General features: G+C 35.9%; 1 protein-coding gene across 3 annotated transcripts in view; it reads right to left on the bottom strand.

Annotated features, from left to right (window-relative positions):
• Positions 1 to 1,009: 1,009 nt before the first annotated feature.
• Positions 1,010 to 15,971, bottom strand: part of LOC107570870 (uridine-cytidine kinase-like 1) — a 19,363-nt gene continuing 4,401 nt past the window's right edge. The window contains exons 5-12 of one of the 3 annotated variants that reach the window (XM_016257149.1): positions 14,119 to 14,138; positions 11,715 to 11,813; positions 10,497 to 10,590; positions 10,045 to 10,107; positions 9,731 to 9,853; positions 7,781 to 7,888; positions 6,996 to 7,152; positions 1,010 to 2,661 (exon numbers count right to left, since the gene is read on the bottom strand). In XM_016257149.1, coding sequence (XP_016112635.1) covers positions 2,582 to 2,661; positions 6,996 to 7,152; positions 7,781 to 7,888; positions 9,731 to 9,853; positions 10,045 to 10,107; positions 10,497 to 10,590; positions 11,715 to 11,813; positions 14,119 to 14,138 — 744 coding nt within the window. In that variant the 3' untranslated portion in view covers positions 1,010 to 2,581. Of the gene's footprint in view, positions 2,662 to 4,115; positions 5,768 to 6,995; positions 7,153 to 7,780; positions 7,889 to 9,730; positions 9,854 to 10,044; positions 10,108 to 10,496; positions 10,591 to 11,714; positions 11,814 to 14,118; positions 14,139 to 15,971 lie in introns of those variants that run through there. The other 2 variants (XM_016257148.1, XM_016257150.1) reach the window with 2 other exon arrangements.

Below are 15,971 nucleotides of genomic sequence, written 5' to 3' on the forward strand. Positions count from 1 at the left end.
ATATCGAGAGGACAACCACAGCATCCTTCCTGTGTGTTTGAGACATGAATGAGTTTCATTCCCGCTGTTGGTATTACAAAAACGAGGCAAAATGCATACAAAATACAAGAAAAACGAGGCAAAATGCACACAAAATACAAAAAAACGAGGCAAAATGCACACAAAATACAAGAAAAACGAGGCAAAATGCACACAAAATACAAGAAAAACAAGGCAAAATGCACACAAAATACAAGAAAAACAAGGCAAAATGCACACAAAATACAAGAAAAGTGCCATAAAAGTCTAATTCTACATTAGTACATCTCTTCAAATCTCTGGAGAGTTTTTGATTGGAAAATTCATTGATGGTGGAATTCTCAGACATCAGATGTTATTAATGTTCTCAAAAGAGAAGATCAACTGGCTATTGCAATTAAAGTGTTAAAGAAATGCTGTATCACCGTACAAAAGTCTGGGGTCGGTGAGAATTTGAAAAAAAGTATTTTGTGTTTATCAGGGTTGCATTTATTTGATCAAAAATACAGTCAAATCAGTAATATTGTGAAATATTATTACAATTTAAATTCACCGTTTTCTGCTTGAATACATTTTAAAATGTAATTTATTTCTGTGATGTAAAGCTGAATTTTCAGCAGCATTTCTCCAGTCTTCAGTGTCACATGATCCTTCAGAAATCATTTTATTTGTATCCAATACCTAGTGTCTAATATTTTTGGTGCTCAAGAAACATTTTATCATCAACGCATTTTTTTTCAGGATTATTTGATTGATTTTAATGTAACTTTTGATCAGTTTAATGCATCCTTGCTGAACAAAAGTACTAAAAAAAAAAAAAAAAACTTACTGATCTCAAATTTAAAACAATACTGTATGTATATGCATATTTATATTTACACACATACATAGCACTAACAGGAATCATTACACGAAGCTCATCACAATTATCACACTGCCATTTCAGTTCAATTAAATCAGATAAATCAATAAATGAGCATGAAACACTGACTTGAGTTTAAATGAATTTATTATGCAAGGTGAAACAGACTGTGGATATGACTGTTATCTAGAACATCGGTTGCCGGGGACAATGGTCAATTAAACAGTGTAGCAGTCATTACACAAAAATATCAGACTGACCAATCAGAATGAAGTATTCAAGAATCTGTGCAATAAAATAAATAGCTCCGCACAAATCATAGACTTTTATTCCTGTTGTGGGACAAAAGTCACAGCAGATACATTCACTAGGTCTTGACTTTGTCAATGCAGATCTCAGTGCTCTCACATTAACACAATATTGTTTGTTTGTTCTGCCAAACAATTTTTTGTATTTTACAACCAAGGAATTTTCTTTTGGTTAACTACAAATATAAATTAAAAAGTCAGCGTAAATCAAATAAACGACACACACACACACATACAATTGCATTATATTTCTATAATTAATTAATTTCTTCAGGCTAGGTACTTTCTCAAAGTGAAAGTGCTCAGTGGGGTAAAACGATAAAACAAAGAGATATCAATGCGTCACCTTAATAAGAGCAAGCACTATGCTCATTTGGTTGAATTTCAGGTCAAACACCAACACTTCCTGTGGGCTAGTCTTGTTCTTATACGTCCTGTATGTTCTCGACATGACAGCAAACATCAAGCAGATGTCAGCCATATATGGTAAAGGCAGCTATAGCCTCACTGGACAGATGCAAGACGCTGCACTTTTGTGAGTCAAAAAACAAAACATGTAGGGCATTCTCGCAGAACGCAAGCTTTTTCCACAAAGATCAAAAAGAAAACTTTAAATGTCTTCAAAATCAGTGGCCGTTGATTAGACACGAACTACAATAAAGATCATTTCTACGTTTAACAGGAGCTGCTCCTTCATGCTTCTGTTCGATAGTTGATCATCTCATATCCCTTAAATTGAGCTCAGCATCTTGCATCTAAACAAACTGTCAACATTTTTGCACAATTTTAGAAAAACGTTACAATGTGTAAGTTCTTGTACAGAATGCAGAGCTCCGTTGTGAAAGTGTAATTGTTAACAGCCTGTGGTTTGGTCAGCAGCCGTCTGCAGGTAAAGCGAGAACGCAAAGATTAAAACAAAGCAACGCCCACACATTTTTTCCGATGAAGTGGTCCTTCAAAGAAATTCACTGTCTAAGTGTAGCAAGGCAGTGCTTTGAGTCTTACTTTACTCTCTGAAAGCTTGACTGCTGCATGAAACGGAGTACAATAATAAAAGTGACATGTTGTATGCCGTGACAAGCAGACATACTGTGTTCACATGCCAAAAATACTAAAACAGCAGATTCCAAAAGTGGCAGCAAACACAAAAGGCAATGAATCAACTGCATGTACTTCAGAATCAAACATTAAACGACAGTAAATATCATTAAATAATTCGCATTAAAAAAAACAACAACATCTAAATAAACCTTCATAAATAAAAACTTCACATAAAATACTTCAACTTGGGAGTGCCAAAAAGTATAAAAATATTTTATAATGTACAAATATCAGGCGTGATTATCAGAGCGGCTTCACCAATCTGTGCGGATGAAATGATCTGACACTCAGGTCAGCAGCTGGGCTCATCCATGTCATCATCACTCCAGTCTGGAGGTGCATTCGTGCCAAAATAACGATCCCCAAAATTTCCCGGAAAAAAAAAATAAATAAAAAATTTTTTTTTTTTTAAATGATTAAATGTTTAGGTATTACTAACTTTTTTTTGCTTATAACATAATTGTCATGACAATTAAGCACTTTGTTTCCGCAAAATTTGTATTACTGTAATGCATCGATGTTTTAGAGTTGTAATTTTTGTTATTCTAACCAGATTCGCCCTTATTTTTTTGTATTCAAATTTAAATGAAAAGCAGTACAAAAAATAGCATTTTCATATCCTCAACTGATCTTACTCACCCCAAACTTTTAAACAGGGAGTGTGTAATATAATTAGTTTACAATATTTCAAATGTTATATTAAATATTCTATCCGAGTTTTTCAAGTTTGCCACACTGCATCCACAATAGCGCTGTATGACTGATGTATCGATTTTATTTCATCTTTTCCTTTTTATTTAAAATATTTACAAACTGGTAATAGTAATACATATTTTAATGCCATGTCAGCATCTGAGGCTGTTTTCATGTGAGTTACAGAAATACAACAACAATAAAAAAAAAAACTAATAAAAAGAAAGTTACAACATTTGAAATATTTTACATTTACATATGATAAAAAATTCTAAAACCTATTTTTACACTCTGGTTAACAAGATTGTAAAATATCTGTTAATCCCATTCTCAAATAAGTGTAAATAAATATATTTTGCCTTTTAAACACATTTGCAATGTTCTGCACTGTCACTGCTACACTGCAACGCTGAGAATCAGAGTCTGCTGGATTCAAAACATGTCAACTGATCCACCTCCCCTGAAGAGTAAACTTAAAGCTACTGCTTCCATAGACGGAGTATATTTAGTACTTGTGTAATTAAATGCCTGAAACCTAAAATAAACATCATGTGGTTGAAAATACTGAACAGTTGTGATATATGACAGGCGGTGAGCGAGTCTCTCTCTGGTTCAGTGCCACTCTGAATGTTCTAATCACACTGGCGGGATCATCCAGGTCAAAGGGTTAATATATAATAATACATGAATTTATAACCATGAAACAAATGTCACATTGCTAAAAACCTTAATAGGTCCTAAAGAAAAAAAAAAAAAATCATCACTTTCCATTAAGCAAAGTATAACTGGATCCTTCAGAAATCATTTTATTTGTATCCAATACCTAGTGTCTAATATTTTTGGTGCTCAAGAAACATTTTATCATCAACGCATTTTTTTTCAGGATTATTTGATTGATTTTAATGTAACTTTTGATCAGTTTAATGCATCCTTGCTGAACAAAAGTACTAAAAAAAAAAAAAAAAACTTACTGATCTCAAATTTAAAACAATACTGTATGTATATGCATATTTATATTTACACACATACATAGCACTAACAGGAATCATTACACGAAGCTCATCACAATTATCACACTGCCATTTCAGTTCAATTAAATCAGATAAATCAATAAATGAGCATGAAACACTGACTTGAGTTTAAATGAATTTATTATGCAAGGTGAAACAGACTGTGGATATGACTGTTATCTAGAACATCGGTTGCCGGGGACAATGGTCAATTAAACAGTGTAGCAGTCATTACACAAAAATATCAGACTGACCAATCAGAATGAAGTATTCAAGAATCTGTGCAATAAAATAAATAGCTCCGCACAAATCATAGACTTTTATTCCTGTTGTGGGACAAAAGTCACAGCAGATACATTCACTAGGTCTTGACTTTGTCAATGCAGATCTCAGTGCTCTCACATTAACACAATATTGTTTGTTTGTTCTGCCAAACAATTTTTTGTATTTTACAACCAAGGAATTTTCTTTTGGTTAACTACAAATATAAATTAAAAAGTCAGCGTAAATCAAATAAACGACACACACACACACATACAATTGCATTATATTTCTATAATTAATTAATTTCTTCAGGCTAGGTACTTTCTCAAAGTGAAAGTGCTCAGTGGGGTAAAACGATAAAACAAAGAGATATCAATGCGTCACCTTAATAAGAGCAAGCACTATGCTCATTTGGTTGAATTTCAGGTCAAACACCAACACTTCCTGTGGGCTAGTCTTGTTCTTATACGTCCTGTATGTTCTCGACATGACAGCAAACATCAAGCAGATGTCAGCCATATATGGTAAAGGCAGCTATAGCCTCACTGGACAGATGCAAGACGCTGCACTTTTGTGAGTCAAAAAACAAAACATGTAGGGCATTCTCGCAGAACGCAAGCTTTTTCCACAAAGATCAAAAAGAAAACTTTAAATGTCTTCAAAATCAGTGGCCGTTGATTAGACACGAACTACAATAAAGATCATTTCTACGTTTAACAGGAGCTGCTCCTTCATGCTTCTGTTCGATAGTTGATCATCTCATATCCCTTAAATTGAGCTCAGCATCTTGCATCTAAACAAACTGTCAACATTTTTGCACAATTTTAGAAAAACGTTACAATGTGTAAGTTCTTGTACAGAATGCAGAGCTCCGTTGTGAAAGTGTAATTGTTAACAGCCTGTGGTTTGGTCAGCAGCCGTCTGCAGGTAAAGCGAGAACGCAAAGATTAAAACAAAGCAACGCCCACACATTTTTTCCGATGAAGTGGTCCTTCAAAGAAATTCACTGTCTAAGTGTAGCAAGGCAGTGCTTTGAGTCTTACTTTACTCTCTGAAAGCTTGACTGCTGCATGAAACGGAGTACAATAATAAAAGTGACATGTTGTATGCCGTGACAAGCAGACATACTGTGTTCACATGCCAAAAATACTAAAACAGCAGATTCCAAAAGTGGCAGCAAACACAAAAGGCAATGAATCAACTGCATGTGCTTCAGAATCAAACATTAAACGACAGTAAATATCATTAAATAATTCGCATTAAAAAAAACAACAACATCTAAATAAACCTTCATAAATAAAAACTTCACATAAAATACTTCAACTTGGGAGTGCCAAAAAGTATAAAAATATTTTATAATGTACAAATATCAGGCGTGATTATCAGAGCGGCTTCACCAATCTGTGCGGATGAAATGATCTGACACTCAGGTCAGCAGCTGGGCTCATCCATGTCATCATCACTCCAGTCTGGAGGTGCATTCGTGCCAAAATAACGATCCCCAAAATTTCCTGGAAAAAAAAAATAAATAAAAAATTTTTTTTTTTTTAAATGATTAAATGTTTAGGTATTACTAACTTTTTTTTGCTTATAACATAATTGTCATGACAATTAAGCACTTTGTTTCCGCAAAATTTGTATTACTGTAATGCATCGATGTTTTAGAGTTGTAATTTTTGTTATTCTAACCAGATTCGCCCTTATTTTTTTGTATTCAAATTTAAATGAAAAGCAGTACAAAAAATAGCATTTTCATATCCTCAACTGATCTTACTCACCCCAAACTTTTAAACAGGGAGTGTGTAATATAATTAGTTTACAATATTTCAAATGTTATATTAAATATTCTATCCGAGTTTTTCAAGTTTGCCACACTGCATCCACAATAGCGCTGTATGACTGATGTATCGATTTTATTTCATCTTTTCCTTTTTATTTAAAATATTTACAAACTGGTAATAGTAATACATATTTTAATGCCATGTCAGCATCTGAGGCTGTTTTCATGTGAGTTACAGAAATACAACAACAATAAAAAAAAAAACTAATAAAAAGAAAGTTACAACATTTGAAATATTTTACATTTACATATGATAAAAAATTCTAAAACCTATTTTTACACTCTGGTTAACAAGATTGTAAAATATCTGTTAATCCCATTCTCAAATAAGTGTAAATAAATATATTTTGCCTTTTAAACACATTTGCAATGTTCTGCACTGTCACTGCTACACTGCAACGCTGAGAATCAGAGTCTGCTGGATTCAAAACATGTCAACTGATCCACCTCCCCTGAAGAGTAAACTTAAAGCTACTGCTTCCATAGACGGAGTATATTTAGTACTTGTGTAATTAAATGCCTGAAACCTAAAATAAACATCATGTGGTTGAAAATACTGAACAGTTGTGATATATGACAGGCGGTGAGCGAGTCTCTCTCTGGTTCAGTGCCACTCTGAATGTTCTAATCACACTGGCGGGATCATCCAGGTCAAAGGGTTAATATATAATAATACATGAATTTATAACCATGAAACAAATGTCACATTGCTAAAAACCTTAATAGGTCCTAAAGAAAAAAAAAAAAAAAGTCATCACTTTCCATTAAGCAAAGTATAACTGTTTTTTGACCCAGACATGCTCTTGGCTGGTTTTGTGAGAATGGCCCCTTTGTGTATACCACTACGACAAAAGACCACAGTCAAGCAGATAAAGTAAAGCTGGTGTTCAGAGTCTCACCTATGCCGGGGATGATGTGGAACAGGTCATTGACCTTCTTGTCGACAGCGGTGGTGATGATTTTGACCTGAGGGAAGGCGTAGGCCACAGAATGGACACCCATCTCAGCCATCAGCAGAGACACCAGCAGGATCTTATCCTCCTGAGCGTCATGATCCTACACACACACACACACACACACACACACACACACCTCATGAAGAAAACACAGTCCTGTTCCTCCACTCTCTATCTGTACTTCCTATTGCTTCTCCACTTTCCAATCTCAAGCAAAAAGCCAATAAACAAAAAAAGTTAGTGTACTTGTTTATCAAGGAGGCAACAGTGTGCCATTTATTTCCAAAAATGGCATTTCCACCACATAATTAAACATAATAATTTCAGATGTGGAGTATTTTTTAGATCATGCTTTTTCAAAGTTAGTAGACAAATTCTACTTAAAATAAACTAGTGAGAGCGTGAGTAGTGTGTTCTCAGCAAGTTTATGTTGTTAAACTTCCACCGGTGCCAAAAACGGCCTTAGAAACTGATAAATACAGCTCAGCCTCAGAACAACTGCAGAATTCATATGTGAGAATGTGTAACGTTATGTCATGCTCTATGGCCGCTGTCAGCTAGTGAGGTTTCTCTGCTACGCCTACACTGACAGACAACCAAACTGGGCCGCTCTACATGTGGTGCCCGAGTAGGCGTGTGTGCCTGTGCCACTGCACACTATCAGTTCCATTAGATGGCAAGAGGTGTAGCAGTTGTGTGCGTGAGAAAAGGTTCAAATGCAGACTTACAAGTAAAACTCTGATAGCCATCATGGCTGCCGCTCCAGTGGACACAGTGCAGTCCGTCAGAATCACGTGATCCTCGCTGATGTCTTTGGGCAGACGCAAATAGTGCAACTGGACGGGAACATAAAAGAAAGCTTAAATGTGCAGCAATAATATGTCTAAATGCATGAATAAATCCAATTAATAAATAAAAGTAAGTGAGTTCATGCGATTATTTAAATATTCAATGAAAAATATATTTATTCTATATTATATTGTGCAAAATGGCTGAAGGCAGAACACTTGCTTCAGTATGTGTCACATAATGGAAATTTGTTAAGAATTATACTGCACATATAATATATATGAATATATATATGCACATATCCCACTGCGTGTCAACCACACGAATTGCTGAAACCAATATTTTCACATATTATTTAGTTTTCTTTCCTAGAAAAGAAACTAAGTACATTAACCATGAATAAACTGAGATTTATCATAATTTGAATAATTTAACTGATAGACAATCCAAAAACTAAAGTAAAATAAAAAATGAAATAAAATGAAAAATTCTTAAAAAAACAACAACAACAATAATAATAATTTTTAAAACTGTTCTAATGACACAAAATACTGTAAAACTGAAATGTCTTGCTCAGAAAACGTTTACATTCTATAGATAATGGGATCTTAACAAAAATCTTTCAAATAAAACAATTAAAAAAAAAAAAATTTTATAAAAAAAGAAAAACAACAACTGGTCACACTTTAGTTTGGAGACCAATTCTCTCTATTAACTAACTATTAACTATGACTTTTGCCTCAAACTCCTAATTTGCTGCTTATTAATGGTTAGTAAGGTAGTTGTTAAGTTTAAGTACAGGGTGAATTAAGGGATCTAAAATATGGTCATTCAGAATAAGGCAAAATTTCAAAAGTAATTAGTAACTAGTTACGTTACTTTTTTTCTCCATGAAATTTATGAAATCCCAGCATACACGCTCCCGATAAATATTTGTTATTAAAGCATCAACATTCACAGAACACTGTTATTTTTAACTAAAGCAAGCGGCTGCTGCGTGCATGGTTTGGATGGCAGAATGCCAGCAAAGAGTGCTGCATTTATAATCTCTAAAATACATCTCAGTTCATCGCGATCTCACAAATCTCTGTTATAACACAATAAATATATGCATAATGAATCTTTCATAATGTCTACAATTCGTGTGTTATAATGAGAGGATTCGTGAGCACACACATTTCAGCACTGCTCAACGCAGCGAACACGTGTTATAGCCTAAATAGAAACTCTGCATACGCTTGCACCTGTTAATCTTTATATTAGTTCATGTTGCTTTTGTGAAAAGTAATTTAGATGAATAACAATTTATTTGTTTTAGATATTTCATGTTTAGATATTTCTATTTTGCGGGAGTCCCGTGAATAATTTTATTCTCCCACATCCCGCACACACACGAGTCTCTGCACTCGCCCATCTTGTCCCGCGCCACACTCTGTTGCGTCGGGTCTCGCGGGAGCAGGTCTCTAATCCACTGGCACTTGACTCGACAGTGCGTGTGCTACATCCTTTTTACAATCTCTAGATTATAAAACACTGCATTCTGTCAGCAATGTAACGCGGCAGTAACGTATAGAGACCTCGGCTTGTAACTATACTCTATTTATTATTTTGAAAATTATAACGCGTTAAATTACTCCCGTTACTAAAAAAGTAATCAAATTACAGTAACACGTTACCAAGTAATGCGTTACTGTCCAACACTGTTTATAAGTACTAACAAACAGACAATATGCTAGTAATATGCATGCTAATAAGCAACTAGCTAATAATGAGAATTGGTCCCTAAACTAAAGTGTGATTGAATAAATAAATAAATAAATTCAATCTGATGTCTGATTATCTGCGGTGTGTAAAGTTTAGGTGGTAGTAAGAGCAGAAAGGGGCGTTACCTCCGGCTCTCCTGTGTCCTGATTGGTCTGGATGAGGATTTTGCCAATGCGGACGTCTTTGCACACGGCCCTAAGCGCGGGCTCCATGGTCTCTCCCGCCCTGAGAATCGACACACCCGTAATCTGCTCAAAACAAAGAAGAGGGAGAGTCTTCGATTTCCTTTTTAGGACCTAAACCTTTCTACACAACAGAGAACAAAGACATTTCTATATGACAGAGAAAATCCCGAAACGAGCAGACTGATTAAGCTGAACTACCATGAGATTGTCCAAAAAGACATTTCAGTGCATCTAGTGGCACATTATATTCTTACCCTCTTCCCATGAAAGGTTCTGCCCTCGTAATCTTCTCCTTGTGGGGTCTGAACAATGTGAACCTGCAGCAGATAACAGACAATTGAAATATCAAGTTGTTTTTGTCCAAGCATATCATATGCAGCTAAACTGATCTTCCTCTCTGATTAAAAGCCACAGTAAAATGTCAGCAGCAACATCATGAAGCTCACTAGCTCACTGCACTTCTCCTGTGAGCGTTTTAAGTGTAAAGGTCGCTGTGCTGCTGCTGCGTGTTGCTAAGCCGATTTCTATAATGTTGAGTTTGTTAGTCTGAGTTTCCACTGCGGTGGACAAGTGAGCTAAGTTTCCATGTTCAAGACGAGACCTCCATGCCCACACGCTCAAATCTGTTTGCGAGCCGTTATCAGGTCGATCTAGAGATTTTCCAGCAATCCCTCCATTTTCGCTCCGTCTATAACTATTTTCTCACCTGAGATGGAAGAAAGGACAGCGCTCTCTCGATGAGGAGCCGCATTAACCTCTTGGAGTAGAAGATGAACTCGTCACGACTGGTCTCCTTATTTCTGCAACACAAGCATGGATGACAAAACAGTCATGTGTTTATTTGTGTTCAAAATGTTCAAATTAACATGGAAGATCTTTTTTATAACCTTGTACATTTTTTATTCTAAATATTTTACATAATATACATATGTCTTACTGCTAAACCTAACATTAATCAGAAATTTCAGACCATAAAACAAATGGACAAACGTAATTTTCCTAACAGCCATTTAGGCAGGAAATATAGTAGGGATTGCCCTATTTTAATATGCAATAGCCGTTAGTTTACGTTACAGCCTGGCATAACCACACAGCCTGTGACATGGACGAAAGCAACGAAAAAAAACTTTCAAAATGAGTACATTTCAGCCACTGTCTTCTGCTTCTTGATATTGGTAGTTGGCCGCAGGTAGTATGAGGGGGAGGGACAATTTCCACCCAATAATGGGTCACTTGTATGTTCTGAGAGGATGGGGGAAAGCAAACTTAAAAAGAAATAAAGAATTAAAGAAAAAAAAAAAACTACACAACCAAGCAAAAACAAAACTAAAAACAACAAAAATCAAATCAAAACAAAAAACGAATATAAAACATTAAAAAACAGAAAACAAAACTAAGTTTAAATTAAACAAACAAACAAAAAAAAAAACTACAAAAACTCAACAAAAAAAAAAACTTCAAAAGCAAAAAACAAACTAAGCTTAAAAATCTAAGCAAAAAACAAAAACAAACAAACAAAAAAAATCCAATAGCACATCACAGGCTGTTTGCATTTACAAAACTGTGAATTTACTTTGTATATCATGTATAAAAAAAAAAAAAACATTTTTGGCATATTGTTGGACATTGTCTCCACTTTTGTACAATACACATTTTAGCACTCTGTTGGGCTGGGTGTCAAATATAAAATCTGGGTTTTGAAGCAAAACCAGTAGAGAAGTACTGCACTAGCCTACAGATGACCTCAAATAAACATGAACTAAACGCATTAAAACTATCATTTTGTTTTGCATTAGGTCCTTCCATGTTACTTGACAGCTGGACAGCCATATGAGATGCTGTACGGTTAGTCTGGATACTTTAAGTACTGGCGTACACTGCTGTGTGAAGAAAACTACTGCGGCATAGAGTGTATGAGTCTGACCTGATGATGGTGTGCATGCCGCGGACCTGCGGCGTACTCTCCAGAACACTGAGGGTCTGTGGAAGTGGCTGGGCCTGATGGGCAGACGCTAGTGCCGCCCTGTTACCATCATCACCGGCGAGAGACAGAAACAGACAGGAAGTCGTCAGCGCAGTGGATTAAAATGGTACGTTCATTCCAACACTACACAGGCGGAGAGAGACATGCTCACACAATAGCTACTAGTGCCACCCAAAAACATTCAAATGTTAAAGGGTTAGTTCACCCAAAAATTTAAATTAGGCTGTGTTTTACTAGGTGTATATGACTTTCTTCTTTCAGACGAATCCAGTCGGAGTTATATTAAAAATTGTCCTGGCTATTCCAAGCTCTATCATTGCAGTCAGCGGGTGTTGCAGTGCTTCAGTCCAAAAGAAGTGAAATAAAAAGCGCCCATGCATTAAAAAAAACCCATCTCACACCACTCCGGGGGGTGAACAAAGGCCTCCTGTAGTGAATCGATGGGTTTTTGTAAGAAAAATATCCATATTCAAAACATAATAATCAATTCAATCTAGCTTGCGCTCACTGTTGTAAACGGAGGATGACGTAGGACGTCGGCGTTACGCATGCGTCGCTCAGAAGTGACAAACGCGGAAGCGCAGGGGAGAGATCAAAACAAAACAACAGTCACTAATTAGAAGTACAAAAAGAGGATTTGTAAAGAAGCATGTCAGAGGATTTCGATATAAACCAAGTGGGACTGGTTTTCCTTTGTTAAAGTAAGGAAACTTTGCTTCCTTTGCTCCTGTTAACAAGTGTTGGTTTTCACGAGACTCACTGGCGCATGAGCAACACTGACCTCATACGTCATCAGCCCCGAAACTGCTTCCGTGTACAACTGTTGGCGCAAGCTACATTAAAGTGATTATTAGGTTTTGAATATGGATATTTTTCTTACAAAAATGCATCGATTCGCTACAGGAGGCCTTTGTTCACCCCCCGGAGCCGTGTGAGACACTTTTTATTATGGATGGGCGCTTTTTATTTCACTTCTTTTGGACTGAAGCAATGCAACACCCGCTGACTGCAATGATAGAGCTTGGAATAGCCAGGACAATTTTTAATATAACTCCGACTGGATTTGTCTGAAAGAAGAAAGTCATATACACCAAGGATGCCTCGGGGGTGAGTATAACACAGCCTAATTTTCATTTTTGGGTGAACTAACCCTTTAATGCGATGTTAGAGCGGTGTGCGAAGCGAGGATTTATAAGCATAGAGAAATGATTTATGTAACAGAGAACCAAAGGACAATCTCCAAATGAAAAACTGACCCATTTATGAATTAGTGTATCTATTTTGGCCCCAAAAATATGTAGACACTTTTTGTCATTATATTTGTTTTACATTTGTTTAATGTTTTGTTCATAAATTGTCCTTGTGCTGTTGATTTTGGTTTGACACTACCATTAGTTTGGTCAGTAAAATTCAGCAAAATTCAAACAAGGTCAGTAGTTATTTTTATTTATTTATTTTTTGAAAGAAAGAAATGAATACATTTATTCAGCAAGCATGCATTAAATTGATCAAAATTGACAGTAAAGATCTTTAAATTGTAATAAATATCGGTTTCAAATAAATGCTGTTCTTTTGAACTTTCTATTCCTCAGAGAATCCTGAAAAATATGTATCATTTCGACAAAAATATGAAGTTTTCAACATTGATGATAATGTTTCTTGAGCATCAAATCAGCATATTAGAATGACTTCTGAAGGATCACGTGACACTGAAGACTGGAGTAATGATGCTGAAAGCTTTTTTTCAGCATTGACTCAAATGAATAAATTACATTTTAAAATATACTCAAATAGAAAACATTTATAATAAGTTTTAATAATATTTAACAATATTGCCATTTTTACTGTATTTTGATCAAATAAATGCAGTCTTGCTGAGCATAAGAGACTTCTTTCAAAAACATAAACATATGAAAACCGAGCCCAAACATTCATACAATCATAGTTATGCATTAAGTGTTCAAATATTTTTTAAGCCACTGTTCACTCCAGCTTACAAAAACTACTGGTTAATCACATCTGTTAGAAAGCTTTATGAGCTCTGAGTAGGTCAGGCTTTTTTGGGAGTATCCCATGATTCAATTTCACAAGCAGTCAAAGACTGCATCCTGTCAACAAACAAAACACTGCCTTCAATGTAAACTCTGACAAACTCATGCAGAACAGTCATGTCATTGTTTTTACATTTAAATGAACTGCTTCATTAAAACACAGATATGACAATATGCAGTCTTTGGAAATCACACCAAGATCCCTGCTGTTCTACTTATGGTTTGTAATACAACAGCATAAAATGTAAAAAAATAAAAATAAATTAAATTAAATCATAAGCAAATCTCCTCACATATCCCAGCGGAGCTTTCTCTGTGGGGGAAGTGACAAACAACAGAAAAACAGACAATGACAACAGGAAGAGAGGGAAAAGAAGAGAGACATCACACACTATCAGGTGGAGGAGGATGAGGTGGTCACATGACTCAGAGCAGAACAAGAGTGTGACAGCTGTGAACGGCGCTTCAGCACACTGTGTGGATGTTCTGTGGGCAAATCATCCAGCACTGATTATGACATTCGTTCTCATTTTAAAGGTACAGTTCACCCCAAAATGACCATTTTGTCATCATGGAATACAAAAGGAGCAAACTATCCCAGCTGCTTCTAGGGGAAAATCAAATCAAATCAAATAAAAACATAGAAATGTTGTGTGATACAAGCCTTCTGAAGCCTTACAGCATGTGGGGACATTTCAGTCTTTCATGCACGCTCAAATATGACGAGCTATGACAGTTTAGATGTCAATGACGATTAGTAATGGAACAAATAAAGTCTGATGTCACTGATCTTGTCTTAAAGAGACCGTTCACTCAAAAATGACAATTCTGTCATCATTTACTCACCGTCACGCATGCTAATTGAGTTTCCATTGAATATATTTGATATGTCTGTGCAGTGATCAATGTTTACAAGAGAATAAAAGCCTAACTTAAATCTGTTCATCATATTAAGCAATTAAACCGCTTGACTCGCATGAAATACTTTTAATGTTTATATGAACTTTTTGAATCCTCAACATTTTGGTGGAACAGACTTTCAATGGAGGGAGAGAAATCTCTGTTTTTATTCAAAATACCTACATTTGTGTTTCAAAGACTAGCCATAGTACAGAAAAAATGAAGGGATTCTCACAGGAGAGATTTATGGCATGCTCAGGCTTTCAGTTTCAATCACGATCCATTTATCATATTGTGATGCATCACTGCGCATAGTATTGTGAGAGCCATATCATGTATTGTGAAGTATTATGCGATAAGCCCTTAAAAAAAAGTCAGTCATACGAGTTTAAAATGGCATGAGAGTGAATAAATGATGAATTTATATTTTTGTTTAAGTGAACTATTCCTTTAAGCTGTGACAGTACCATGCAAATGCATCTTTGGTTGTTGTAGTTTTTGAGAAAATGTCAGTTTTGGTGTGGGTCCTGTTGTAGCTGTCATCCTCTCATTCACACTCACTGACACAAAGGTCTGCTACATCCTGTGTTGGGGGCTGTACTTCCTCATGTTTCTCTCTCTCTCTCTTTCTCTTCCTCTCCTTTGTCTTTTCTCTCTCTCTCACACACACACTTATGTGCTGTCATTTCTAGCCCAACGGAAAAATGAAACTCTTTGTTGTAGACATAGGAAACTTCAGTGCGTGCGAGACGCCGTGTTCAACAATAGCTACAGAGACAACCGTGAGAGAGAGAACGAGAGGGGAAAGATAGAAAGAGCAAGAGAAAGTAAGAGAAAGAGAGGTCAAGGGAAGGAAGACAGTGGAGTATTTTTAGATGCAGCATGCAGGGAGGGTGTCTGCTGTAAAACACTGAAGGATGGAAAAACAGAAGGTATCTGCCTCCCTCCTGCCTGCAGCACTGAGCATCTCTCCTCCCGTATTATATCACGTCATGAGACGTCTATCCCATGATGCTCTACTGCTGGTCTGTACTGGATTGATCAGTGCTGGATTGTGGTTTCTCAAACATCATAGCTGTGAATATATCAGTGTGGGTCTGTAAGTAATAATAAAGCTTGGCCCTTTTAATATTTTTTTGACAATGCTAGATTTTTTCATGTTAATGAAAAATAAGAATGATATCATAAAACCAGTCAAGAACACTTCTGGGTCATATTTTACCCCCACCCCCTCCAAAATATAGAT

This window comes from Sinocyclocheilus grahami, unplaced genomic scaffold, assembly GCF_001515645.1.
Source record: "Sinocyclocheilus grahami isolate Dianchi unplaced genomic scaffold, SAMN03320097.WGS_v1.1 scaffold1515.1, whole genome shotgun sequence".
Lineage (NCBI taxonomy): Eukaryota > Metazoa > Chordata > Actinopteri > Cypriniformes > Cyprinidae > Sinocyclocheilus > Sinocyclocheilus grahami.